The sequence below is a fragment of the Sylvia atricapilla genome, chromosome 1, assembly GCF_009819655.1.
Source record: "Sylvia atricapilla isolate bSylAtr1 chromosome 1, bSylAtr1.pri, whole genome shotgun sequence".
In the NCBI taxonomy this organism is placed as follows: domain Eukaryota; kingdom Metazoa; phylum Chordata; class Aves; order Passeriformes; family Sylviidae; genus Sylvia; species Sylvia atricapilla.
In genome coordinates, this window is record NC_089140.1 from 91,656,014 (window position 1) to 91,682,170 (window position 26,157).

The 26,157-nt window shown below is 39.2% G+C and overlaps 2 protein-coding genes across 2 annotated transcripts in view; both read right to left on the reverse strand.

Annotated features, from left to right (window-relative positions):
* LOC136366583 (uncharacterized) overlaps positions 1 to 1,490 on the reverse strand; it is a 28,067-nt gene extending 26,577 nt beyond the window's left edge. The window contains exons 1-2 of the mRNA XM_066327764.1: positions 1,213 to 1,490; positions 178 to 246 (exon numbers count right to left, since the gene is read on the reverse strand). Of these exons, the coding sequence (XP_066183861.1) occupies positions 178 to 246; positions 1,213 to 1,287 (144 nt within the window). The 5' untranslated portion in view covers positions 1,288 to 1,490. The remainder of the gene's footprint in view (positions 1 to 177; positions 247 to 1,212) is intronic.
* An 8,695-nt stretch (positions 1,491 to 10,185) lies between these two features.
* The window catches only part of AHRR (aryl hydrocarbon receptor repressor), a 63,141-nt gene continuing 47,169 nt past the window's right edge, over positions 10,186 to 26,157 (reverse strand). The window contains exons 4-10 of the mRNA XM_066327751.1: positions 21,265 to 21,354; positions 19,852 to 19,981; positions 18,253 to 18,386; positions 16,730 to 16,929; positions 14,940 to 15,058; positions 13,855 to 13,996; positions 10,186 to 11,384 (exon numbers count right to left, since the gene is read on the reverse strand). Coding sequence (XP_066183848.1) covers positions 10,265 to 11,384; positions 13,855 to 13,996; positions 14,940 to 15,058; positions 16,730 to 16,929; positions 18,253 to 18,386; positions 19,852 to 19,981; positions 21,265 to 21,354 — 1,935 coding nt within the window. The 3' untranslated portion in view covers positions 10,186 to 10,264. The remainder of the gene's footprint in view (positions 11,385 to 13,854; positions 13,997 to 14,939; positions 15,059 to 16,729; positions 16,930 to 18,252; positions 18,387 to 19,851; positions 19,982 to 21,264; positions 21,355 to 26,157) is intronic.

Here is a 26,157-nt window from a genome sequence, read left to right on the forward strand (position 1 = left end):
AGAGTTGGGAGATTCCCACCTCATCTTTTTCTTGGAATATTTCAAGCAAAATACTGTTACAAATTTACCAATAAGTTAGATAAGCACTTGAAGCTGTGTGAAATCACGTACTGAACTTGCAAGAGTCCCGGATTTATAACTAAATCTGCATATACATTTAATATGGAAAAAGTTTACCTTCCTATGCTTTGCACCACGATAGTGTGTCTGAAGATTTATAGCACACGTACAGTAAATTTTACAAACCTGAAAGAGAAAAATTGAAAGCACATCTTCAGCTATGCTACGAATATTCGGCCGTTGGTGAATTATGAATATGAAACACACCCGTTCCCACAGTATAATCGTGTAATTCTCAAGGTCTTCTTTGGCTCAAACAGTACAGTTTGCATGACTTCAAGGAGAGCAGATTACCACTACAACGGCCAGAAATAGTATGCAAACTTGCTCAAACAACACTCAAACACATATTTAAATAAATCAGGTGGTAAGAAGCTCTTAAGAGCTTCTCCCTTCTCTGCCACCAGCACTTTCTGAATTCTTAGTTTTCTAAAGTTCTCCAAGCTGGAAAGCCAGCAAAAAGTGCAGTGCAATGACTAGAGAGGAACAGAGGCAAAACTAAGCCTTAGGATAACTGCAACTCCGTTCATTGTTCATTCACAGCTACGTTAAAGGCATCAGAAAAACAATGGAAGAAGACACATGCATTTTATTAAGACCCACAGACACGCAGATACCATCGCAATAATTAACAGAATACAGATGTACTAGTATTTCTTACTACTTTTAGCTTTTAAAAAAGCAACGATTAATACATGCTAATATGGTTTGTTTCCTTTACATACTACCACAGAACCTGAATGAGCCAGAAAATCATTCAGTTCTACGCAAACACTACGGGACTGACAAATATAACGCGTTCTGACCGGGACCTGCAGCTTTTAGAGATAAATGCGCTTTTGCGGCCGCCTGTCAGAAATACTCAGCACAACCATTCACCGCACCCGTGGCCGCTCAAGAACAACCTGAATTCACCGAACCCTGAGACCAGCAGCTCTTCCAGGGACCGGCCACGTTATTCCCCACATCACAGCCTCCAGGTGTGCCCACCACGCCTGGTCCAGCTCCCCACGGCCGGGAGCGTGGTTCCCTACCCCCGCACACCTTCCAGCGCCTGCCCGGGCTGAAAACCCACCAAAGACACCCACTCACTTCGCAGTAAAAAAGCTTTTTCTTAGGGTCCACTATGCCATCTTCTGCGTTAACTTCCTCAGGCACGGCGCTCATCCTGCACGGCCGGGGAAAAAAAAATAAAAACAAAAATAAAACCAACTCTTGTTCACACGGCGCTTTACAGCAGCCAAGTGGGAGCGGGGACCACGCCTTGGACGGACGTGCTGGGTTATTATTTTGCTATTTAAGCGCTATTGTTTTATTCTGTGGATCAATCCACATCTTCCCCCGCCGGCGCAGCCTCAGCATCCGGGAGATCGCGCCCACTTCGCCCCCAGAGCTTTCGTCACTTCCGGCGCTGCCACAGCCACGCCCCCAGACCGGCGGCCATTGGCGGGCAGCCCCTCGCCGTGGCCAATGGGAAGCCGGTGTCGCGGCGCGCGCCGGGCAGCAGGCCACGCCCCCGGCGTCAGGCGTCGCTCCCCGTGCTCGGGCTGGCTCCGCCTGGACCGAGGGAGAGAGCCGGGAGCGGCCGGGGTGGGTATGGGCCGGCTCGGGAGGAACCCGGGAGGAGTTCAGGGAGAGGATGCTGGGACCAGCTGAGGCCGAGAGAGAATGCTGTAACCGGTTCAGACAGGGTGGGTGCCTGGACCTGTTTAGGATGGGCACTGGGACCAGTTCAGGCTGGGGCTGCGCAGTGAGGCCAATGCAGAGCAAATACTGGCAGGCGGCGAGGGTGGACAGATGCTGGAACAAGTCCAGAGAGGATACTGGAACCAGCTGAGGCCAGGGAGTGCGTGCCCGCTGCAAGGGGGTTACTGGGCCAGGTGTAGGGAAGGGCAAGAAACACACGGAGCGGCAGCAGCAGCTTTAATTTAAATGCAAACATTTTATTTTAAAATGTCTCAGCTTTACGCTTCTGCCTGGTAATAAATGTAAAATATAATTTAAGAAGTACGCTTGGAAGTTCCTTCTAAAAGCAGGCTGAGGAGACAGTACGAAACACAACAGAAAAGTGCGCCGGGTTTAAGCAACATGCCAGCACGTCAAATCCACAGGTCACTGCCTGGTTTGAATCAGCCACAATATCTTTTACAGGTATATTATTGATATACCGTGACACTTATGATATTCCTATGCACAAAGCAGCACAGCCAGTGGTGCTGGTTGGGCTACACATTGCCAAAAGTGATCCCACAGGATTCCCTGGGCTGCCTTACCCGGGGCTGGAGCTGTACCTGTCTGCTACTTCATCTCCCCAGATGGGCAGCGTTCATCACATGCCCCAGTGTAGGCATTGCCTGCATCATGTACAACGTTTTCAAGTAGTGCTGGGGTCGTTGCAGTGTTTCTCTCCAGAAATACACCCTCACCAAAAAAGTTTTGGGGGAACGTGAAGTGCCAGATAGGCCAAAAGTGTTGGTAGAACTCTGTGCACCTGTTTGTTAATCATAGAACCATAGAATGGTTTGGGTTGGAAGGGATTTCACAGATTTCCAATCCCCCTGCCATGGGCAGAGTTACCTTACACTAGGCCAGATTGCTAAGAGTTAGTCTTGTCCTCCACTGTATGTCTTCGGGGGAAGAAGCAATGACACTTTTAATACAGGATTGTAAGTGTAGTGTGATGGCAGATTATACCCCTTTGGTGATGATGTTATTGGTACCTGGACATTTCTGTAAGTCTTTTACATGGAGCCAAATTAAAATGGTTGATCATTGTTTGAGGTTTTAATCTCAAAATCTGAAATGGGCCAATTGAAAGCACTGCACTGTACATGTCATCTAATGCTTCCAATACCCTTCTTAATTAAAAAAAAAAAAAAAAATTAAAAGTGCAATTGCACAGTGAAAGCATAGACTTGTATAGAAAAAAAATGAGAGAACAAAAAAGGAGAAAATTAGTTCCTTGATTTTTTGAAAAAGAGACCATGTCTAAAGAAAAAAGGATTTGGCAAAGTATGTACTTTGCAGCACTAAACTGTTGGTGGTAGCTGGGGGTTTCTTGGCAGTACAGACTCCTGAAGAGAGGCTCTTTCACCAGCAGAGTGACTTCTTTTTCTGGTTTTGGGGATACAGCTCATATTAGTAGTACATCTGTCTACTAAAGAGGGAAGAGAAATGAGGAATTGCACTTCTGCCTAACACTGTTCTTTCAGCAAAACTTTTGAAGTATGCCTAAAGTGGGAATAAAGCTACAGACACAGAAATCAGAAAGGATGGGGACCAAAAATGTACCAGCCTATGCAATCAAAAAGGTGGAAAAGCTGGAGGAGGAAAAAGGACTTGCCTTTTAAGGAAGAAAGTGTTCTTTGGTTTTCTTAAGAAGGAGTTCAGAGGGGAGAGGGTGTGAGTAAGAACCCTTTCAGAAGAAGGAAGTTTGTTCACCATGCAGATGAATAATCTTAGCTATGATGAGACTAGAAACAAAACTGAATACTGTTATTGAGAACTGTGATAACCTTTGCCTTTTTGAAGTTCTTTCTAGAAAGACTTCTTTAATTAAATTTCTTTAAGACTTCTTTAATTAAAAAAAAAAAAAAAACACAACCAAAAAATCCAAAAAAACCTGGAACAGTTGATGCTTGCCTCTCCTTATTTCAACATTTTAAACCAACACAGGGAGGATAAACAAGGTCCAAAACCTTTAAAAAACAAAAACAAAAACAAAAAAAAAAAAAAAAAAAAAAAAAAAAAAAAAAAAAAAAAAAACACCAAACTTCAGAAGGGAGCGCTCTCACACCCTCCTGTGGAGCAAAATGAGGAGTCTAGACCAAAACTTCACCTGTTTTTTTTAACACAGTCTTTTAATTGCTGAAATACAACGATTAAGACTTGCCAAGCAGCTGATATTCTTTCTATTGCCTTCTGCCATATCTTTGTTTATCACAATTCTACCAGTACAAATGTGAAACTGGGGTTGTCCCTGGAGCCCTGTTGCATCAAGGAAATCTTGAAAAACTTTGGACTGCATAGTTAGAGCATCACCTGCACAATTACCAGCAGCAAGAGAGTTAATGCACACACTGAATTTGCCAGAGTTTGGAAAACTAGCCCCAGGAAAGGAACAGGAGCGTTTCATGCCTCCTAGAATGATGTTTTCAGTCTGATTGAGAAATGCATCTTAGCATTGAAATGACTCAATCCATGATTTCCAAGAAATTATTTTTAACCTGAAAAGTTACAAAATCAGTTCTGCAGAAAGAAAAAAAAAAAGTAATTTCAGACCACAGAATTTTTAACAGTGGATGAAGAATTAATGCTCTAGTCACAGAATAATTACACCTTGATGGCAATATATCTTTTCTCTCCCCAAAATTTGTCCTAACAATTTTTTTTCTTTACTTCCCTTCCAAACTTCCACTCAAAGGACATCTTTGCCTAAGCACAAGCGAGCAAGCAAGTGCTTGGATCTCCAGACTTTTGTGTAGGTTTTTTTAGAAGTGCTTTGTGTGTTTAGCCTGTATTTCAGCCTGCCACTAATGACTTTGTTCAGAGGTATTCATAGTGACAAAAACACGCCAGATGTCAGTGAGATGTGACAAAGATCTGTTTGTCAGGATGGCAGTGCCTACAAACATGTTACCTGGTGCAGCCCTCATGTATTAATCTCCTTCAGCTGGATAGAAGCCTTGTGACTACAACCTGAGCATGGCCACCAGCACAACTGAAACAAACCCCCACAGCCCCCCGGGGCTAGCTCGGTTTCTTGAGAGGCTTTGGGGGAATATTTCAGGGACGAGACAGAAGATCCAAAAGAGGCTCTTACCCCCAGGGTCGATCCAAGATGCTAATTCCAGGAGGGAAGCAAGGGCAAGAAGCCCAGAAGGCAAGAGGGAGAACACCTTAACAAGGCTCCTGCCCAGGGAGGATGGCTGGACCTCAGCCACTTGGGTCAAGAAAGGAAGGGAGGGTCAGACTAAATGGTTACAGGCTCCCGGGGTACTGGGGAAAAAAACATTCCCCAGAGAAATACAACACACAATCTCTTGCTCGCTAGATGTTATAGACACCAGTTTCAGTTGTGACACATAATTTCACACAGGACTTGGCAAGATTTAGAAGAAGCAGCTCCAAGGAAAATCTCCTGTTCTAGTGAGAAATTTTCTACAGTCGAGTTTTGATTTAGGATTTTTGTCTCAGTATGATCAGGAAAGTATTTCCATTTTGAATGTTTACACTCAGAAAGAGTAGAGACAAAGAGAGAAAACAAGCAGATAGAGAAGACAAAAAAAAAATAGGATGGATCTATACCCCTGTCATTTTGAGACTGGTTTTCTTGGTAAAGTGACACTCAAATGAGAGAAAATAAGTATGTTAATTTTTTTACCACTACCTAAGGCAATATATGTGCATAGGTAGGGGAAATGATGCCTTTTAACTATTTTAATTAAAATGTAATGCCTTTTAAGACAAAATAATGGGTTTCCTGAAATAACTAGAGTGTGTGAGGTTGTCCTACTTAAGTTCCAGTATGGCTTCAATACAAAGAGTTAAGAAGAGCTTCTAGGCAGAAGCTGATCTTATCCTACAGAATATTCCTTGCCTCAGGCTTGTTGCCTCTTAAGTATTTTAAGCACTAGGAATTTCCAGAAGAATTGCACATGCCAATCTGTGTACCACATCAAATGATCAGCACCCAAAGTCTTACTGTGAACTGACTGATGCTCGAATGTCAGACTTCCCTATCCCATCCAGAGCAGACTCAGATGTAAACTTTAAGAATACATGACTGTTTCAAAAAGGGGTGGGTAAACCAGACTTAAACTTTGCATTAGTAGGTTACAATCAAAGAGTAGGAAGTTAGTCTTTCCTACAGTGAATTTAGGTACAGTCCCTTAATCTTTCACTTCCCTTGTTAAATCTCCGAGGGGAGGACGATTAAACAAGCTTACCACTCACACAGTGCTGCCCTCACTCAGAACTTTTGAAACAAAGCTTTACTCTGGTATCCAAAGACTTTAAAGTCAACATAAATTATTTATAGTGTTACCAACAGTGGAGGTCTGCCCCAGTTTCAGTCACTGTGTAAGTGCAGGAAAATCTTTTTGCTGTTCAAGCTTACCCCTAGCTCAAATCATGTTATTTCTCAGTAAAAGTAGTGGCTTTCAACGGTGTTGGACTAGCATTTGTATGGTGCTCAACAGCTGTCCACTGGCAGCTGAAATTAGGTCACATTCTCAGTAAAGTCAATACCTTGATCAGCAGCTTTAGCACTGGTAATAGTCTCTGCTGTCTGTGGACCAAGTAGAATCCCAGGAGGAGACACTTCACAGCTTTAAGAACTGCACACCTTCCATACCAAAATATACCCTCCCCAAAGATCAGGGAATGTGTCCATTCTGTCTCAGCCTCTGGAGAGTTTATGGCTGAGGAAGTTTGAATGCTATTATCAGTCAGGCATTTCTTTCAGCCTGAATGCTCCAAGTTCCTATTAGGCAACCACTTGACTAGGCATTTCTTCTACAAGAATAATTTTTTATTGTTGCTACCATAAATGCATTGGGAGGCTCCTAAAACAGACATTAGGGCTGTGCTGAAGGGATACAAATACCAGTTCATTAAGGCAAAAAGCTAAACACGAGTGATTTAAAATATCTTAAACCCTACTTCTCAGTGCTAGTTTTTAGAATAATACCAAAGCAGCAACAACCACTAGGAAAATGTAACCATTTTAAAGAACTGCTCTGTCTTTCATCCTATTTAGTGGTCTATGCGAGTGGGTCATTGATATCTGCATACAAAAAAAAGTTTTATAAGATTAAATCAGTGGTAATTTAACAGGGTACAATGCAATGTCAGATTTCAGTCCCAACTCAGTTCAGGGCACATACTATGGGGAGAGGATGAAGTTAGATCTGTGCCTTAAACAAAAATGGCAAGAGATTATTTTGGGCACTTTTTTCCTCTGCTTCCAAGTGCTTAGAAGGAACTGGTCTTTGTTTACTACCAACAATGGTTAGCAATTGCCCAAAAAGAGGATAAATTGCTGATCTCTTCATAAGCCCAGTTCTTGGGAGATTGCTGTACTGCATGTGTGATAATTTAAACTAGAAGAAATTCTACTGATACCACATATTTTTGTGTGAGACCTGAAATAAGGACTCAGCCACAAATTAAGTGAACCAAAATCAAATGTGATGTGCAGGATAAGTGTGTTTTTCTTGGCTTCAGACTTTATGGAATAATAAGGAAACGAACATGAGTGCATTTACACAGCAGGGAGTCAGAAAGTGACACCTCACTTTTGAGTCACACATTCATCCATCCACCTAGAAGCCCATTACACCTCATGTGTCAGATTACATTCCATTACATGCAGAAACTTCACCTACCTCTGTAATAACGATCAAGATGTGTAAAATGTGTCTGGGTTTGTTGGAAACATGAGAAAAAGAATTCTAACTGTGTGATATGTGCCAGGAAAGCCTGGAAGCAGATAGAGTTAAGTCAACAAAAAAGAATGAATTTTGTAACAGAGAGAGCTTCAGAGAATTTCTGTTGTTAATATAAATTGCTTCTGCACTGAAGAGTAAAGCTGGTAAAGTTCACCTTTACCAGTTTACCTGGCTGGTAAAGTTCTCTCACTCTTGTCACAGCAGGTAATATTTCTAAGCACAGACAAGGTTTTTGGTGGCATGGTTCTCTCCAGAGTCGGACCTGGTGTAACCACTCCCTTTGTGCAAAAGGCACCAGCATGTCCACATGAAGATAACAGCGTTTTACAGTCACACTGCATCCATGCAAATGATGTGAGAAAGTGCAAGGCAGTGTGAAACCAAGCCCAGGTACTCTGAATTCAGAAGGGTGTGACAGTGATTCCAAATATGGAATTAAACAAGCAACTTTTCAGAGGTCGGGCAGGTGTGTCCCCCACTTGCCCCCTGACATCTGTTCCCACACTACCCTGTCTCTCCGTAACCTCGTTTCTGCCCAGCAGCTGCACAAGCTGGACTGGAGAATATTACAGGTTTAATAGCACAGCCCTACAAGCAGCTCTGAGGCACAGGGTTGAGTGTTTGGCACCGGCACATAAGCAGTGCCACTGCTACGTGCCAAGCAAATGACTATAGCAGCAACTCTGTGAGAGCAGAGAGCAAGTAACTCTGCTGCTTGTAATTAAGTAGATAGTGAAGCAATGAGGCAGAGGTTGTGCAGCAACACTGGTTTATGGCAGTCTCACTCTGCATGAGGAGCAAATTTAATTCCCCACAAGTATTTTTGCAATTTGGCTTGAATTTATGTGATGTGGACAGCGGTGTACCAGAGATCAGTGTAAATTTCACACTGTGGTCTCACTTCAGAACAGGGTCTGATATTGCATTGCAGCCACTGGCAGGAGTATTAAAGCAAGGATATCAAGACTGTCTCAGACAAGAGGCAGCACATGGCCAACAGGGAGCTGATGTACCTCTGACGCAAAACAGGAAGCATTCTCATGGCTTGGATATAGTCAACCAGACAACAAGAGATTTAACCCGAGATACAGTAAGATGTTGTATCTCTTTTCTGCCCCTCTTTACTGTCCACTGTGCAGCATTTCACACCATAGTTCATAAGCACTTAACTGGCATGCAGAGAATGTATTTCCTTCCATCTGCCAACTCTAATGTACAGTTAGTAAATTCTGTCAGAAAAGATGGTCAGTCTTGTTGGAGAAGAGCAGCCTCCCAGGTGCGGAACAATTGCACTACCAGAAAATTTTTCCCACATATTTAAAGCATTTGGGAGAATTTTGTGCCACTCATCTGGCATGTAAAGCCACACCCTTCATGATTAATAGATAAAGGAAGATACAATAATTATTTATAACATTTTGAAAAAGAAAACATTCATTACAGGGCTTCCTTCAAAAAGCACATATACATACATCTAAGCCTTTTTTTTTAAATGATGTGGTTGTTATATAAGTGAAGTTGATATAAAGTTGAAATAGTGCAATTTTAAAACAAAGTTAGTGCAGAAGTCGAACTACAACAATAACAAAACCCAAAATATAACTTTATTTTTTTGTTGTTGTTGTGGAAACATGTTACTGTCTGGGTTCAAAGAAAAGTTTATACTCTGCTTTCAAAAACACAAAAGTGCATTCAAGTGCTTTTGAAAGGTATACAGCCATCTCTCAGTGAGATTAAGGGTTTCTTTTGGGATTGAAACTAGGATGTTTTTGAAAATAATCTTAATATGGGATTTGGTTTTGATGTAAGGTATTGATATCTAACAAGCGGCTATCAGTCAAAGAAATACTATCAAGTAAAAAAGTGCATTTCCTTTGTTGATGTTACAAGTAACAGCAAGGAAAATAATCAGAGAAATATTTGTTCTCACATATACTTAACAGCATTATGTAACTCATTTATAGAAGTGCATTACACCCCGTTGTTCAGTCTTTCAGCAGCAACATGAAAGGCTGATGGCAGTGAAATGAAAAAATATGGATTTGAAAGCAATAATATTATCAAGAAAATTAGGAGTAACTTCAGGTTGAAGTGAAATAATTTCTAATGCATTTATGCAAGTCGTTGTTTTTACTAATGTGGTTCTTTTAAATTAAGAAGTTGTGTTGGGAAGCCCTTTCCTAATGCCATTTATTTAATGCTGGGAGGAAGGAATGGCTGATCCTTCTTATAAGAGTGGAAAAATAATTATGAAGCAAAAACTCCTGTGGAAAAGTGGCCACAATGAAGACCATAAACATTTTTGATTTGCACAGAGGCTTCACATCAGCTTGAGAAAAACAAACAGAACAAAGGAAAGAGAAATTGTTAGACCTTGCAATTGCTAGAAACTGCTAGAACTGTAGGCAAGAGAGGAAAGGTGATAGAAGAAAAATGATCAGGTATATCTGTGCAGCAAGTAATGATTATTTTTCTGTGCCTGAGGTTTTATCTTTCTTTCCTCTTTCCAAAGATCACTAAGAGAAGGGCAGTAGCGGGGGTAGGATGTGTGCACTTGTGTCAGTTTCTTTTCACACACACGCACTCAAAATCTTTCCACTGGCTTTTGATTTTAGTAAGTCATTTAACTCATCTGGAAGAGAATCTACAACTTCTTGCGTTTAATATTATAAATATTTCAAATGTTATAAAATCTATTGCAAAAATGTACATTCAGTGGTTTTATGAGGCACAGGACCTGCTAATGTATTTTCGGGGAAGCTCGCATGTACTCTGTTCTGTCCGCTGTTGGACAATGGTGGAGAATCCAGGGGCTCACGCTTGATTGCTTGAACCAAGCAGGGGTTTTTAAATTCACATGGCATTTTGAACACCTCATTATTCTGCTCTTTCTCCTCCCCTGGGCTGGGGCTGTAGAAGTGGCTGTAGCAAGCTGTGTGTGGCAGGTCGGGCACGCCTTCCAAACACACGGGGGAGTTCTGAGGGCAAAATGGGGTCCCCTCCTTGTTCCGTGAACCCTTGCAAGCTCTGTTCAAGTTCAGGTTGTTGGGATGATTTGCTATGATGCATTGCCAATTATGGGGTGTGTAAAGGCAGTGCCTTGGCTTCTGGCAAGGCAAGGCCGGCTCGCAGAGGTCCGGTTCTGTTTTGAGGTGCATTCTGTTGGGATAACTGGACACCTGCCTTCTCACCGAGCTGCTCTCATCCAGCCAGGCTCGGCTCTGCGAAAGCAGGTGGTTATCAGCAATGTTTTCAGAATCAGAGTCATATTCCGTTTTGATAGGCATCTCCAAGGGAATGGCTGTGTCATAGAGAGCCTCTGAGGGTAGTAATGGTCTCTGCAGCTTCAAATGGTCTGTCACATAGTTCTCTGCACAGCGCTGTTGGAGCCCCGAGTAAGACTGGCCGTTTTCTGTGCTCCCCCAGTGGGAAGGACAAGGCGATGCCAAATTTAAGAAATTTTGGTCTCTGTTGTAGAATGATCCAGCTCTCCTGTTCGGACATGTGTTCGTTCTCTGGCTCATAGAACAAGAACTCGAGTTTCTTAAAGTCCAGCTACTGTTTGTGGTGCAGTTGTTTTGGATGCCTAAAACTGATGTGTTAGAACTGAGAGGTTCCTCTTGCATAAAACACTCACCATTAGTGTGAGGCTCAAACTTCACTTTTACATTATCTTGTTCATTCTTCACTGCAGCCCAGTTAAGATGCTTCCACTGGCCCAGAGTTTCAATGGCACTGTTATAGGAAAGCCCCTCCAGGTTTCCTTTCAAACTGGCAAAACCACTTAGTATCTTCAGTTGTTCATCTTCTTCCCTTTCAATAACAGTAGAAAAAAGAAGTCAGTCAATCAGAGGTTTCTAAATGACTGTTTTCTGCAATACAGGGTGGCTCAACAAGCATTACAAGCCATACATTGTCCTCAGTATGAGACTCTCACATCTTGTGCACATAATCTTTGCATTTGCGTGAGAGAACAAAAGAATGTCCCTGCATCTGGGTGTCAATCTTTGTGCACAGCTAACTTTCTGAGGCATTGCTTCATTTGAATTCATGCATTGCTTTTCCGTTTCAAGCACACAGTTCAATAAAGACTTAAATATTGTAGTACAATACAGTAATCCCCTTACACATTTTTCTTCCCTTAAAATATATCTAAATCATATTTCTGTGTAGAAAATTCCAGAGATAAAATACAAGTAGTATCTTAAATGAGATCTATTTTGTTAACAAGGACTTTTTTGGACACATAAGAGCTTTCTGATCAGAGTGATTTGAGGGAGAGCCATGAGGGACTTACATTTTAAGAACCCAGCTGAGAGGAAATAAAATTCCCAAATTAAATAACCAAATAGTCACAGATGTTCATATTGGGTGTAGGTTTGTTTTATATGTCTAACTTAATTTATGTCGCTTTTTGTTTTCTAAAGATGGGCAGTGAATTAATCTTCCATGACCTCCAGCTGAAGTACTCGACATTAAAGAAGAACACTGGCACAGAGTGTTGCATGAGCACTTCCATGCCCAAAGCAGCTGCCCAACTCTGCGGGGTAAAGTGCTATGAAATCACCTCACCCCTCTCCAAACAAGAAGCAGACATCTCAATAGGAAACCGTGTATGAAAACCTGAAGTGCTACCAAGCAGTTTACAAAGCTTTTTCTTAGTTCACAATAGAACTTTTTCCTTGGGCATCGAGTCAATGTGCAAGAAAAGGATTTTCCAGTAGAGGGAGTCCACGTTGTTACAAAGACAGAACGTCCCACTGTAATAATGTACACCACGAAAGAAGAATATTTTCTCTCCCTCTCTTTTATTTTTATGAGGCATTAAATATTTTCAGTCCTCTGCTAAATATTCTTATTTTTATTATTGACAGTATTGAGATGCAAATAGTCTGATACAAGTTGGCTGCAGAACATGCTTCTCAGAAAATGGTCAAATTGGGAAGCACAGGACTGAACAAAATGCAACAGTCAAAGAAAGTTAAACCCCCAAATGAAGAATTTTACAGTGAAATAGTATCCAGTGAAAATTCTCCAAAAGAATCTATGTTTCCTGGAAGACAGCAGAGATTTTAACAGCAACGACAAAAAAAAAGTTGTAGCAAATACAGAGTCTGTTGCAGACTAAGAGAGAACTGAATATAATCACCAAGGCAAACTCTTGTAATACCTCAGTCTGTGGGAACTGTCAAGCACGAAGAAAAGATTTTAATCACTCAGAAAGCAAAAATGTAACTGAATAAACATGCTTAATTACACAAAAACAATTTGGAAGTAGACAAACTAGTAAAAGAAACAGCCACTTTTAATCTGCTTCTTGGTAGAAATTTGTTCAGTGACACAGCAAGATGATGTTTGTGCCATCCCAGTAAGTGTAAAATATTCCAGCATCCTCAGGTGGAACCTCCCCTGCTATTCATGTGGATTTTGGGAGATATGCCGCCTGCAAGGAATATCTACTCTAGAAGTGCAAAGACTTTTTTCATTTATATCTTCCACCTGCAAGGCATTCTGAAGGAAAAAATCTGGGATAACAGCCACATTTTTAACACTGGTCCAGATGGTGGCTATGTAAAACTCGAGGCCCCTGCTCACTGAGTCCACCCTCTTACCTATTCCCTCAGACCAGCTTGAAGAGATACTTCAACAAGGAGCGCAGGAACTGGAACAGACAGTCCCGTGGGGGAAGGATGAAAAGCCCATTTGGGAGGAAAGGGTAAAACTCATCCAAAAACTCCTCTCTGAATGTAAATCTATAAGATTAGTTTACACTCCGTGACTGAGCCTACAGGCAACTAGATATATCTATCTACAAGCATACAGTTTATATGGGTACCCTTCTTTAGATTATGTTGCACATACACAAATAAAAACATGAGCTCAACTGTCTTACATGAAGGAAAAGAAAAGCTTAACATAGTCAAATGCTGACATGCAGGAAAACTAGGACACTAGATTTTCACTTGCAATGTAAAACAAAACCCCAAATATATTTTTTGTGCAAGAAAGTCAAATATTAATAACCAAGTATTTTCTTTCTGTGTTTGTGTATATGTTTACTCAACTTCAGAAGAAGAAAATGCTGAAGATAGAATATAATTATCGTTTAGAATAGTAACAGCCATTTTATATGTTCCAAGACAGAAGTAGATTTCCATATCATAAGTGAACTATATTTTTCTCATTCAGTTCTTCTCTTAGGTCACTACAGCCCTTTGAAAGATTTCATACAAAAAGAATACATTCATTTTCCTTTTTTTTCTTTTTGGTAAAATATACTTACTTTAACATTTGCTGTTGGGCAAGGACATATTCTGAACAACCACTTCGATACAGAAGTTGAGTATTAGCTTGAACCCAGACCCAGTGATCTTCATTTGCTTGTACTTTGACTAGAGAAATGCCATTTTCTCCATTATTCTTTGCTATATAGTTTAAAAGAAAATAGATTTAAATACCAATAGTATTAAGTAATTTTTTGTTATCTAAACTGTGAATGTTCAAAGATTTGTTTGTTGCCCTAAAAGCATCAACATAGGAAAGTACCAGCTAAAATATGTCACAAAATGAAGCAAATTACATCTTAAACTAAAATTTAGAAAGCCTAGTAAGGCACTTAAACTGTAACCAAGGACTTTTAGTATTACTCATTCCTTCTAATATTTTCCTCTCAGCAGTAGTAGTACTATACACACAAAAAAATGTTCATGAAAAATGGAGCTATAAGAAAGGAATGGTTTTAAAGACATTAAAGATTTCCAGCAGATATGACAGAAGGATGAGTACAAGTCCACTCAAGAAGAGTTGCCCAGTGGAGTAGACTTGCCATCAAAAATTTATCCATTTTAAAATCTGAAGTAGAGCCTAGACTCTCATAATTTTTCCACAACTAAACACTGGAAAAGCATGAGTCAAAGCTGTGGGCACATCATGGGCTTTAAAAACAATGCATTCTAATTCTCCTCTGTTTTTTAATCTTTAGGGAAAACTAACTTTTGTAATGCATCCTCCAGTTTTCCTCCAAGAGGGATATATATTTTTATTAATTATTAGGGTTTTCCAATAAACTTATTAAATTCAGTACTGCCACTTTTGGGCAAGCATAGAATGAGTATTCTTTTACTATCATTTATTTACTATTTACTATTTACCCTGATCGTTTTTTTCTCTGTAAATTTTCTGCCACTCTGATTCAGTATTATCTTTTGAGGTGGACAATTTTTTTGTATTTTTTAAAAGAAGAGCTGTTAGGGAGAAGAAGAAGAAAGAGTGCATTGGGACCAAAACCTGAAAAACCTCTCAGGAGAAAATAAAAGATGAGGTTCTTTTTCCATAACCTGTATATAATCTAGAAGTACTTAGCAGTACCTTTGATTTGGTTTTCAGCAATCTGTAATGCATTAGTGAAGGCGGCACCTTCCTGGTGATTGTTTCTTCCATACAATTCTGTTGCTTCGCAAAGTCCTGAACTGCCTTTTAAACAGGAGCTGTAGAGGGCAGAAAATGTGGAAAATTCCTTGTCAGTGAATGACAACACAGTAGAATCACAGACTCTAGAAAATATGATATTCAAGCTGGTGACCCTTAGAAAAGGCGTTTGGTTTAAGTATATAGTAACTAGCACTAAACAATTATCTTTTTTCCTGCATCATTTAGTTGCTCCAACTAGTGTGTGACTGGAGTTCTGTGTTCAATTAAGAAGAATAGTTATGTTTAGGAATATTCTGCTCATGACTTACTATATCTGGAAAAATAAATTTCATCTGGAATTGAGACAAATGCTGTGTATATTCTGCTCTTCCTATTCAAGTTACATTGGAGGTACGTACATCACAGTGACCAGCAATGCAGTTAAGATTTAGCATGACTTCAATTTGCAATAAGCACCATATGATTTGAATGTATTTCTTCTAATCTTTAGTCAAAAGTGCTTGAATCAGGGCTTTAAAAGGGTCCAATTTCCGTAACACTGAGTTACAGATGCTTCCCTGCATTAAGACCATGCAAAAAAAAAAAGACTGTAAATCTGGGCACCATCATCGGCTACCATTCTTCAGGCCTGAACTAAAGGAGACACTGAAGATAAATGTTTGCTTCATTCTTGTCAAATCCTTGGCCACTGTCCAGTCAGGTAGTAAAGCATCTCTATTAGGAGCTCAATTCTGATCATCATTTAATTTCACCTGAGCCACTGGAAAAACCAGCAAGTAGAAATGACTTTCCAGCTCTATTCCAAAGGCCTGCATAGTCCATTATACCAGCCTTCCAGCAATTTAGTTCTGCTAAAAAGGATGTATGTGCTAGAACTACATTATACATCTGGATAGTGAATCCACACATACACAAGCATAATCTAATTAAAACCCAAATCATGATACTGTCAATCATCCTGAGAAGCATTTTGCTTCACAGTGATAGAATTCATTACTATAAGGTTATATTTAAGCAAATAAGGGAAAATATGATCCTAGCCCCAAACATTAACAAGTTATGCTACAGAGGAGTAACAAAAAGATGTGTTAGGAAGGAGATGAGTCTGACCATAATCTTTCCTGATCTTTTGTGATTGCTACCAAATGATCAGCCCCAAGCAATTTAGTGCAATTGTAAACTTACATGTTCATAAAACTTCTGTTGAAAGATTAATGCATACACCAAGTACAACTCATTAGACTCTTTGTGAACACCACCCCCACACACACATTCAGCTTTCTGAAGTTTTCCTTTTTTTGTTACCAAAATGCCACAGTTGAAATAATTGTGTTAGCAGAAGATACTGAAATTAGAAAATAGCAGTAAAAATAGTTTTTCTTTTCCACTTTTAGGCCTAGTAGACTGGCTTACTTAGTTGGTAACTTCTGAAGGTTAGAAAGATATCCTAATGTTCCATTTCTAATATCAAATTTTTTATATTGAAATATAGCACTTAACATGTATTATAAATAAATACAAAATATTGCATCATTTTGAATTCTCTTATACTATATTATAGTAATTGTATTATATTTATTTTGTATTCAATAGTAAAATCCAGATAAATTGTTCACTTTTCTGAGAAAAATTTTGAAAATGGAGAGATATTTAGCATAATTTGTGGTTTTTACATGCTTAATAGCCCATAATCTTCACTAAATGCCAAAAGACTGATTTGTAAATACTTTGTGTTCGCTGCTGCTGCATCATCAGCTTTGTGTTTTGCTCTCACAAGCAGGCTTTTCATCTTCATGTCTGTCACAGAAGGGAGCAGAAGTGGTACCACTATGCAGAATAAGGACAGCTGAGGTGGCAGTACTGTTCCTGATGAGGACTTCTTCCTTTGTCCAAAGAGGAACTTTAGTTTGCCTTGGAACTGCATTGTCTGGTATTAAAAACAAACAAACAAACAAACCCTTAAGCATTTAATGTATAAACATTTAAAATGCTAATACAACCTATGGACTGTGCTATTTAACACCAAACCCAGTTGTGAATCAGGGAGTAAAACTAGGAATTTCATTTTTTTCATATAATTTAAACCATGCCATTTCAGAGACAGGATGGGTGGAGGTGCTATCAACAGTAAGATGAAACTTTTGATGCTGGTTGGGTTTTTTTCCTCTCTTGTGTACTCAGAAGTAGAAGTTCTTTGTTACATTCTGTTTGCCAAAATGGGCCATGTTCAGTGGTGCAAACAGTTGTTTCCTCTGTACCCCAGTGAAGCTTGGAAAAATAAAAAATTATTTTTCCAAGCTCTGTTCTCTCCAGCAAGATGGTTTCTTAGTTTCTTCGCTCTTACTCTGCACTTTCTCTGGGAAGTACACAGACTGGCACAACCCTAGGACTGTGCAGGCAGGTGCCAAGGGAAAAGATAGGCCCAAGATAGCTGGATACAAAGTGTATAGCTTGAAAAGAACTGTCGATCCTCCCTCTAATGTCTGTGTAGTCAGAAGGCAGGGATCAAGTTAACAGCAGGCTGCTGCCTCTCAGTGAAAAAATTAACTACCAGAAAATGCCCAGTGAAAAATCAGCCCTGTTGAGTTAGGCATTTTCCAGAGCTACAAGGTTAAAGCAGAGATGCAGAAATGGTGGCTGTTAAGACCCACAGCCTTCCAACAAATGAGCATCTGAGACAGAACTTGCATTTCCCAATCTCATGCTGATTGTTTCGCTTTCTTTGCACGTGCTGGAGTTTCCCTGAAGCAGAAACAACATTGGTCTTTACTAATGAAATGGAGAAGTGATTTCTAGAAATGAACCACTCCTAGTATGGTGCATGCAAGAGACTTTCTAATTCTGGGTTTTATTATTTAAGGACTCTTTACAAAAGAGAAAAAACAGATCCTTATTTTTTTTTTTTTCTCCTTAAAGCAAATAATTTGGGCTTAAATGTTAATTGTTGAAAATCAGACTTGCCACCCTTGTGCTACGCCCAGTACAAATTGAGGACAGATATTGTCGAAAAGAGCTTAAACCATAGGATTTTTTAAAGTCTTTCAGTTTCAAATATTACAACCTTCTTTTCTCCCATCACTCGTTGCCTATATTAACAATTATCTTTAGGTGTTTCTTGTTAGTGCATAGCAAAATTAAAGTATGTTCTGTCCATGGGTTTCCACAATATTTATGTTGAAGAATTTTTCATATGAAGTAATTAAAATATACTACGTCATGCCTACAATCGTTTAAGTGAAGTTGTACTTACAAGAAATCCAGAAGTACTGTCCAACAAGCAGCGAACTCGACAGATGAAACAGCGAGTTAAAAAGGAAGAATAATCTGTTGTCATACTGTCATTTTCTTGTGCTTTGAACAATTTACTGAGAATATATTCTTCTCCTAGGAACAACAGTGGAGGCAACATATATCAGATCACACTAAGAAATAATGAAAATGTTCTGTAGCCAATTGAGGAAGCTGTTACGGAAATTGCTAAAAATTGCTTTATGGATGGGCGAATATTCAATGGTGTCATGTATGGATACATCTGCATGTGCTCTACCAAAAGAGAAATAAAAGCTCTGCAATGGGATTCGGGTGAGTTTCTTCAGAAATTTGGACTTTATTTCCTGAGTTTTTGTGATTTTTAATGACACAAAACAGGGTAACAGATGTTGCTGGTTTTGAGATCAGAGATCACAGAAAATGCATTCGACAGGAGAACAAAATAAGGAAAAATGCTAATCCTAGGGAAAAAAAAAAAAAAAAAAAAAAAAAAAAAAAAAAAAAAAAACCCAAAAAAAACCAGATCAAAAAATGGACAGTAGATGATTAGCTTATGTTTTGCTGTTGTGCCTCCTTGTATTTTTTGTACTTGTGCACGGTTTTTGAAATATTTCCCAAAAGACACAAATATTCATACAAAACTATGAACTTGAGACCTGAAATTCTCCACAATATGCATTAGGACAAAAATTCCAGATACTTGTAAATTTTATAGTTTGAAATATTAGTGCATGTTGTTTTGCTTGTTTCCTGTGTCCTTCCTACAAAATCTTGCAAATCTCCTCAGATATTTATAAGACTCTTGTAAAACACAGAAACTGTTTTACAGGAAATCAAGAAATTCCACCAAAGTTTCATGACTGTGTTCCTGAGCACTTTGTAGAGGTTGCTGAAGGATTTCTTGCCACTCATCTGGTGACTATACCTCCCAATTTATTTCCTCAATTACTACCTCACCTGGTGAAATGCATCCATTTTGTTGGGATCAAAAATTCTTCATAAGGTTAAAAATCTCAACCTGATTATAAGTTCTGTAGTTGTGATTTCAGCTTAATACCTTTAATAGGAGAAACCTTGAGTGCAGGCATCCAACTCCCATCCTGGTGAAGTGTAGTCTCAGAGGAAAATGTGTGCTGCTAAACCTACTCATTCTTCAGGAGGCTCCTGTCTACATCATTTTGCATGGGAAAGCAAGTGGCAGAAAGTGATGCTGCCACGGTGGTTCTGTACAGAAACTTTTTGCATCAATGAGAGGACTATCAATGTCTTGATCTGTTGCCAACAGAAGTTTGGCAGAATGATATAATGCTACTCATTCTGAGTGTGTAAGAATATGTGTAGGCACAATAGAGAAAAGTAAAGGAAACAACTTTGTAGCACCAGTGGCACATTCTACCTTATAAATGCCCAGGATAAGGAAGAAGTGTCATCTCTGAGACAATGACATAAATAAATGGCCACTGTACATATTTCCAGAGAAGAATCTGGACTGACATGGTAATGACACGGATGTAGGTGGAATGCAATTCTATCTCTGTACAGTGGTGCCTATGTTTCCAATCAACATATACAATCCCACCTGTTTCTGACTGTAGTTGCTGTCCAGACAACATCTGGGGAGGATTCATGGCCCAGTGCAGTTGTCTACAAAAATCCTGGCGGTCATCCACGTGAATGTAATCATATATGTTTTGGTGCATTACATCAGTCTGAAACAATTACAACAAGGAATGGTTAATTAGTAACTGTAGGGGGGCAGCCACTTATCTTTAGATTGATACTTTGCTTAAAATAACGGCAGGTGTAGAACACCTTCAGAGCTGCTTTAATGAGGAAAATTGTTTCAAAGGCCCCTGCTTCTCAACATCTGCTTTTCCCCTTCACATCCTAAGATGAGTCTTTCTATTCTTAACTCTTTTGTACATATGCAAATGTGAGTAATAAACATTGAACTGGCAAGTGATGACTAGTGGCATCCCCCAGGGATTTATGCTGGGACAAACCCTCTTTAATTTCTTGACTAAGGAATCATGGGATGGAGTGCACACTCAGCAGGTTTGCAGAGGGTACCAGCTGGGGAGGGCAGGGCAGCTCTTCGGTGGGCTGTAAAAAGAGGCCGACAGGAACCTCAGGATGTTCAGCATAGGCAAATTTCTCTCCTAATTTTGGGCACCCCATGAAAAGAAAATGAGCTCAGGAGAGTGCTACCAAGACAGAGAGCTGGAGCACATCCAAGAGGGAAGAACAGGGTTTTTTCAGCCTTCAGAAGGGAAAACCACAGAAAGAACATACTGCTGTCTACATCAAACAAATGAGCAGGGGAGGAGAAGACGAAGCCTGACTCTTCTCAGAAGAACAAAGTGACAACGCAAGAAGCAACACACACAAGTGGCAACATGGGAAGCTGGGACTTAATAATAAACAAAAAAATTGCAGTCATGATGGCTAAACACTGGAACACATCTTCTGGAAGGGTCATAGAAACTCAAAGGTTGATCAGTCTTGCATCAACCTGCTCTAGCTCAATGTGCTTTGAGCAGGAGATTGGACTAGACGACCTCCAGAGGTCCTTTCCAACTGTATGGTTCTGTTACTCTGTGACTTTAGAATATATTTATTACACACAGACAATCAGCCTAGAAAAGCAGCATCTTATCCTAAAATTGAAAAGAAACATCTGGCTAAATCTTAGTTTATAATGGATCATGTTTCTGCTAATGAGAGCTTTATAAAAGGAAATTACAAGAAATAAATCTTCACCTGTCAGATTTACCAAAAAAATTATTCTGAGATGGTATGGTAAAAATAACCTTATTTCAGTAAGTGTATGTCTAATCAGCAGTAGAAGGATAAGGTGGATAAGGTTGCAACACACAGTGCTGCATTAAAAAATACTAGCCGAAGTTACAATATTGACAATGTACATATATTGACAAGGAAGTCAACACAATGTCAGTGACTGGGTATTCGAAGTATTTCTCAATATATTTACCTGATGAAATCCTAGATAGTCCACAATTGTCGATGACGCATAGAATATCATTCCATCTGCACTCACCACCAAGGCAAAACCATTCAGTGACTGAAAAAGGAAAATAAAATACTTTAAAAGACAATCAGAAGATAAAGAATAAAATAAGTATGAATGTAATAATTTAAAGAATAACCTAGGAATGAGAAAAGTCACTCTGCAAAAAGTTAGACACGAAATTCTTTCCTACATGAAAAATGAGTAACAACCTGAAGCATGCTTTCTTTCTTTTCTAAAAAAGTTAAAATACTTAATTACAGTGTGACAACCATATTAAATTACTAGTTTATTGTCTTCTTAATTGTCTGCATAATTATATTTGCTCATTAATTCATGGAATTAAAAGTTTAATAGCAAGTGTCAACCACTTTGTTTTTTCTTTTAATTTAAAACTGCACATTCCGTAATAATTGCTTTGAATATATATGCATTAATACATATAATACAGCAATATCCAAAGGGAAAATTAAATACATGTGTTGTTGTAACTATGACTTTAAAACTGGATCTGTATTTTTTTCTATGACTTTTTTTCTTAAGCTGCTATAAAAATACATACATAGCATAATTACGTAAATGCACTGAATATAAAAAGTAGGCAGTAAATACCTCACTGGTATAAAACAATGTTTAATCTAGAAAAGAGCTAAGTTCATTCTTACACACTTGGTGATGCAAGGAAAGCCACCAGAGAAATCCAAAAATAAAACTGTAGATTAAATTAAATACATGATGCGAGTGTTAGGATATTCATATATGAGGACTGACTAATTTTGCTTCTCTTCCCTTGATAAAGGTTTGGTAACATATTTTTATTCCAGTAGGATTACGCTCCAAGGCAGTCTAGGTCCTTTCATGTGGTGGTTTTGAGGTCTTTGAGATTACAGTTCAAATAGCTGTTGGTGAAATACTGCTATATTATTATCATCCTTGCTTCACCTTACTCTCAATTTACTGATGTGCTTATTAATCCTGAGTTAATCCTGCAACACAGTGAGGACAGATTTTCAATTGCTCAGTAACCAGATATACTGACATATTTTTGTGAGCTTGCTTCTCTTTTTGGTTCCTAAATAAGGACCAGATTTCCAAGCCTGCTTGAAAGCTGTTCCCACTGTGACAATGGTGGGCAGAATTTCAAGAGTTCAGTGCACAATAGACTGACCTCCTCAAGAGGTTTGGCTCCCATCATAAATGTGGAGCACCTTTGGAAACGTGGCCCCATGGGACTGCACTTGGCCACAGGCTCTGTGCCTTGGAAGAACCTTTGAAACAATGACTTGAGAAAAGTAGTGGAGAGCCTTCAATGGCTGTAGCAGCAAGTGATTCAATTAGGTCAACACTAACCATAAGTCAGTGCTAAGAACAGTCAATGGCAAATCATGTTTTGCTCCAGGTCAGGTCCATAGGTACACGTCCTATGCAGAATTAGAATGATCTCTGCCTGGTTGTGCTTGTGTGGAATACTAGTCGTCCTTATCTTCAAGCAGAAGGACTTGCTCAACTGGTGCTATTTCCTGCTCTAAATAATGCCTGAATTTGTCCCTGCACCTCACCAACCAAAAGATTTCTGCATCTTCACATCTGCACCTCTCAGTGCACTGAGGGGAACCTCCATGGATGGCATCTGTCATGTACATTTCCAACATCAAATGGAGACAAGAAAGCATTTTTGGCATCTTGTCTCTTTGGACTTGTCTTCACAATAATGAAACCATCAGTGATGTGATGCTAGGAATTTTATTACATTTTGAGCATCTGGCAGGCCTTTTAATTTGGATAGACTAAAATTTTCCATAAAGATAACTGTAGGACATTTAAGGGGGCTCCTTTTTTTCTGTGGCTCTTACCATATATATTCTGAAAGACCTCGAGTCCTGCCCATGAAACTGTACCAGGTAGAAGTTAAGAACATTTTAAAAATGAAAGAAATGTGCTTAATTAAAAAAAAGTTCTTAAGCTATGTAAACTAGTACACCAAGCCCTACCTGGAAAAGCTTAAACAATGATCACAAGATCTGACTATTATCAAAGAACGCTATACATTATCATGCTAGACATCCTTAAAATGTATCCTCGATTGTCCTGCAGGCAAACTGGAGTCTTTCAGCTCCTGTAGGGATATCTGCCTTTGTCAAGGATTGCTTGTATGAATCAAGAGATAAATTAATCTATTCAAAAAATTAGTCTTCTTCAACATATTGGTACATACTCTTTAGACCTAGACACGTACATAAGAGATCAGTCTCTACCCTTAAAATGTAAGACTTGATCCTCCGCAGTGGAAAGTAGGAAGATTTTTCTTCACAAATTTTTTTTTTTTTTCACAGAGAAGATTCAGGCTGGACTTAATGTAACAGTTTTTAAAATTGGAAAGAGAAATGGGACCATGTGCATTTCCAAGGGTTCAGAGCAGTGTACTGGCAACTATATCTGTGAGGTTGGAGGATGTATTCAAAAGAGGTGAGAGGTAGGAAGAAGGAAGAAGAAATGGAGGAAAAGTTCAAGGAGCTATGTGTTTAGGTTAAGCCAGAAACAATTGTGGATTTGAAATTGGTATGTAAATGAAGAGATTTCCAAACTTTCCGTGCTTTATTTTCAGTTTGTTCTCAAAATGCTGGTGTCCTCTTTTGAGGTTATATCTCTTAAGTAAGCACCCCCTGAGTTTTCACCCCCCCAACTGTAGACATTAGAAGCTTTGCCCTGGAAACAGGGAAAGCAAAATCAACTTTGGTGCAGAAACAACTTTTATGGAGCCACATGACTCCACTGAGGATTAATACAAATTCCATGTTTCTAAATTCATTTTAGCTGGGAAATCTGCTGCTTCAGACACATTAAAAAAAGACAAGCTGGATGTCAAGTAAAACTTTATACCAGTGAGTCTTATCCATGCCTGCAATTTTTTCTGCCTTTTCACTATTACCCTAAACTGTAGTTCAGTGGGAAAACAGCCATCTGTAACACAGAAGACTCTCAGTAGAGTGAGAGATGGGCTGAGATTTATACTTTTCTTATCTACTTACCACGGGTGGGGATAAGGAGGAGGGTGTTTGCTAGCACATTACTCACCCTGAGTGGGTAATGGTGATTGCAAATCAATAGAGAAATACCTTTTCCAGCCTCTCAGATAAATCTCTCAGGTACCAAATACAACTCCATACTGAAATCTTTTACAGTAACACTGCAGAGAGATTTTTCCATTTTTCTGGCCAGAAGCCTAGTGACTTGTTAGACTGAGTAGGAGAGACAGCTTCAGTCCACGAGAATGGTTGAAAACTGTTCCCAGCTTTTTTGTTCAAAATTACCATGTCTCACATTAAACAGCACAACAAAGTGTATGGCCCCACTAATGATTTTTAAACATTCTCAGTTATTGAAATAAAATTCTCAGCAATAGCTTTCTCTCATTCCTGGTGAACAAGAGGCTGCACAGGTGTGTTGTGTCAGAACCACAGCAGCCATGTGTCTGGGCAATGGATAACCTGGCAAGATGAAACAGGAAACAGGACATGGACCAGCCTCATACCTGTGCAGTTTGCACTCCCTAATGAAAGCACATGTTCTCCCTGAACACTGAGGGGGCAGCACAGAGAAGTAAAGGCAGGTCTCCTCATTTTACTTGAATCCTCTTCGCAGAAATAATGGAAGTCCTAAATGGGGCTCTGGTATTTAGAGAGGGAAATAACCAAACTCCATAACTCAATGTTGTTGGTATTTGTTTTGTGTACACACACAAGTGTGTTTCAATCAGTAATGGCCACTTGCATCCTAAAATTTTTTTGCAATATTGCATATTCTTACACATGCACAGAGGATCACATGCACACATAGAAACAAACACACAGAAGTATTAGTATGGACCTTAAAACTTTTTAACAAAAAACAACTAACTTCAAATCTGCAAAAAATACACGGTTTTAAACTGCCATTTGGCAAACCATATGGATTCAATGACAGATGGAATTTCTAATCCAGGATAATAGCTGAAACATGTGAGACAGACTTAAGTATGTATTGTGAACATTTGTTTGTTTGTATTTGGCTTTTTAAAAACACTTACATGAGTTTTCTACATTGTACTTAAAAAATGAAATCATGTGGGACTTTTTTCCCAAATGAAAAAAAAAAACAGAGCTTGGCACCAGATAGGGGCCTGTGTTCTTTTGAAAAAACATGTACATCCAATTATGTACTCACGAAAAGCTGCACCTGCTACTGAAACAAAAAAAACAATTAATCTGTCAGTTCAAAGAAAGTATGATATTATTCTGGTGCCTGCAGTAGCTGTGAGATGAAAGTTATCAGTTCCTTCCATTAAGAAGTTTTTGAAACTTTATTAGTCAAGAGATTCTCTTTGGGAATGAAGGCAAATATTCTGAGGAAGATAGGACTTCCTTTGGCAAGATCCTTTATATATCCTGATTTTTTTTTTTTCCTGGTCTCATAGCAGAAAATCAGCCAGAAAATACTTCAAAGATATTTTGGTCAAGGTCATGGCATAGTAAAAATAAGGAGGAGGGAAAAAAAAGAGAGAGAACAAGTTCCAATGCACATTTCTCTTATTACTCTTCCTTGAAATAAAGGAAAATTCACTAGCATTAGGTCTCCAGAGACCATGTTACTATGGCTACTAAAGTACAACAGTCAAGGCCTGCAGCCATGCCTTGCTTTGAACAGATTTTCAAGTCACGCAACTTGGGTACTAAATTTCCAGGGTCAGCTGGCTCACAGTTTATCTGGAACAGCTTCACTTAATAGTGGATCACTGGATTTTTGCGTCCTATGTGGGATGGGGCCATTTTCTGATGATCTAAATAAGTAGCTATGTAAAAACTCTGGAAATTATATACT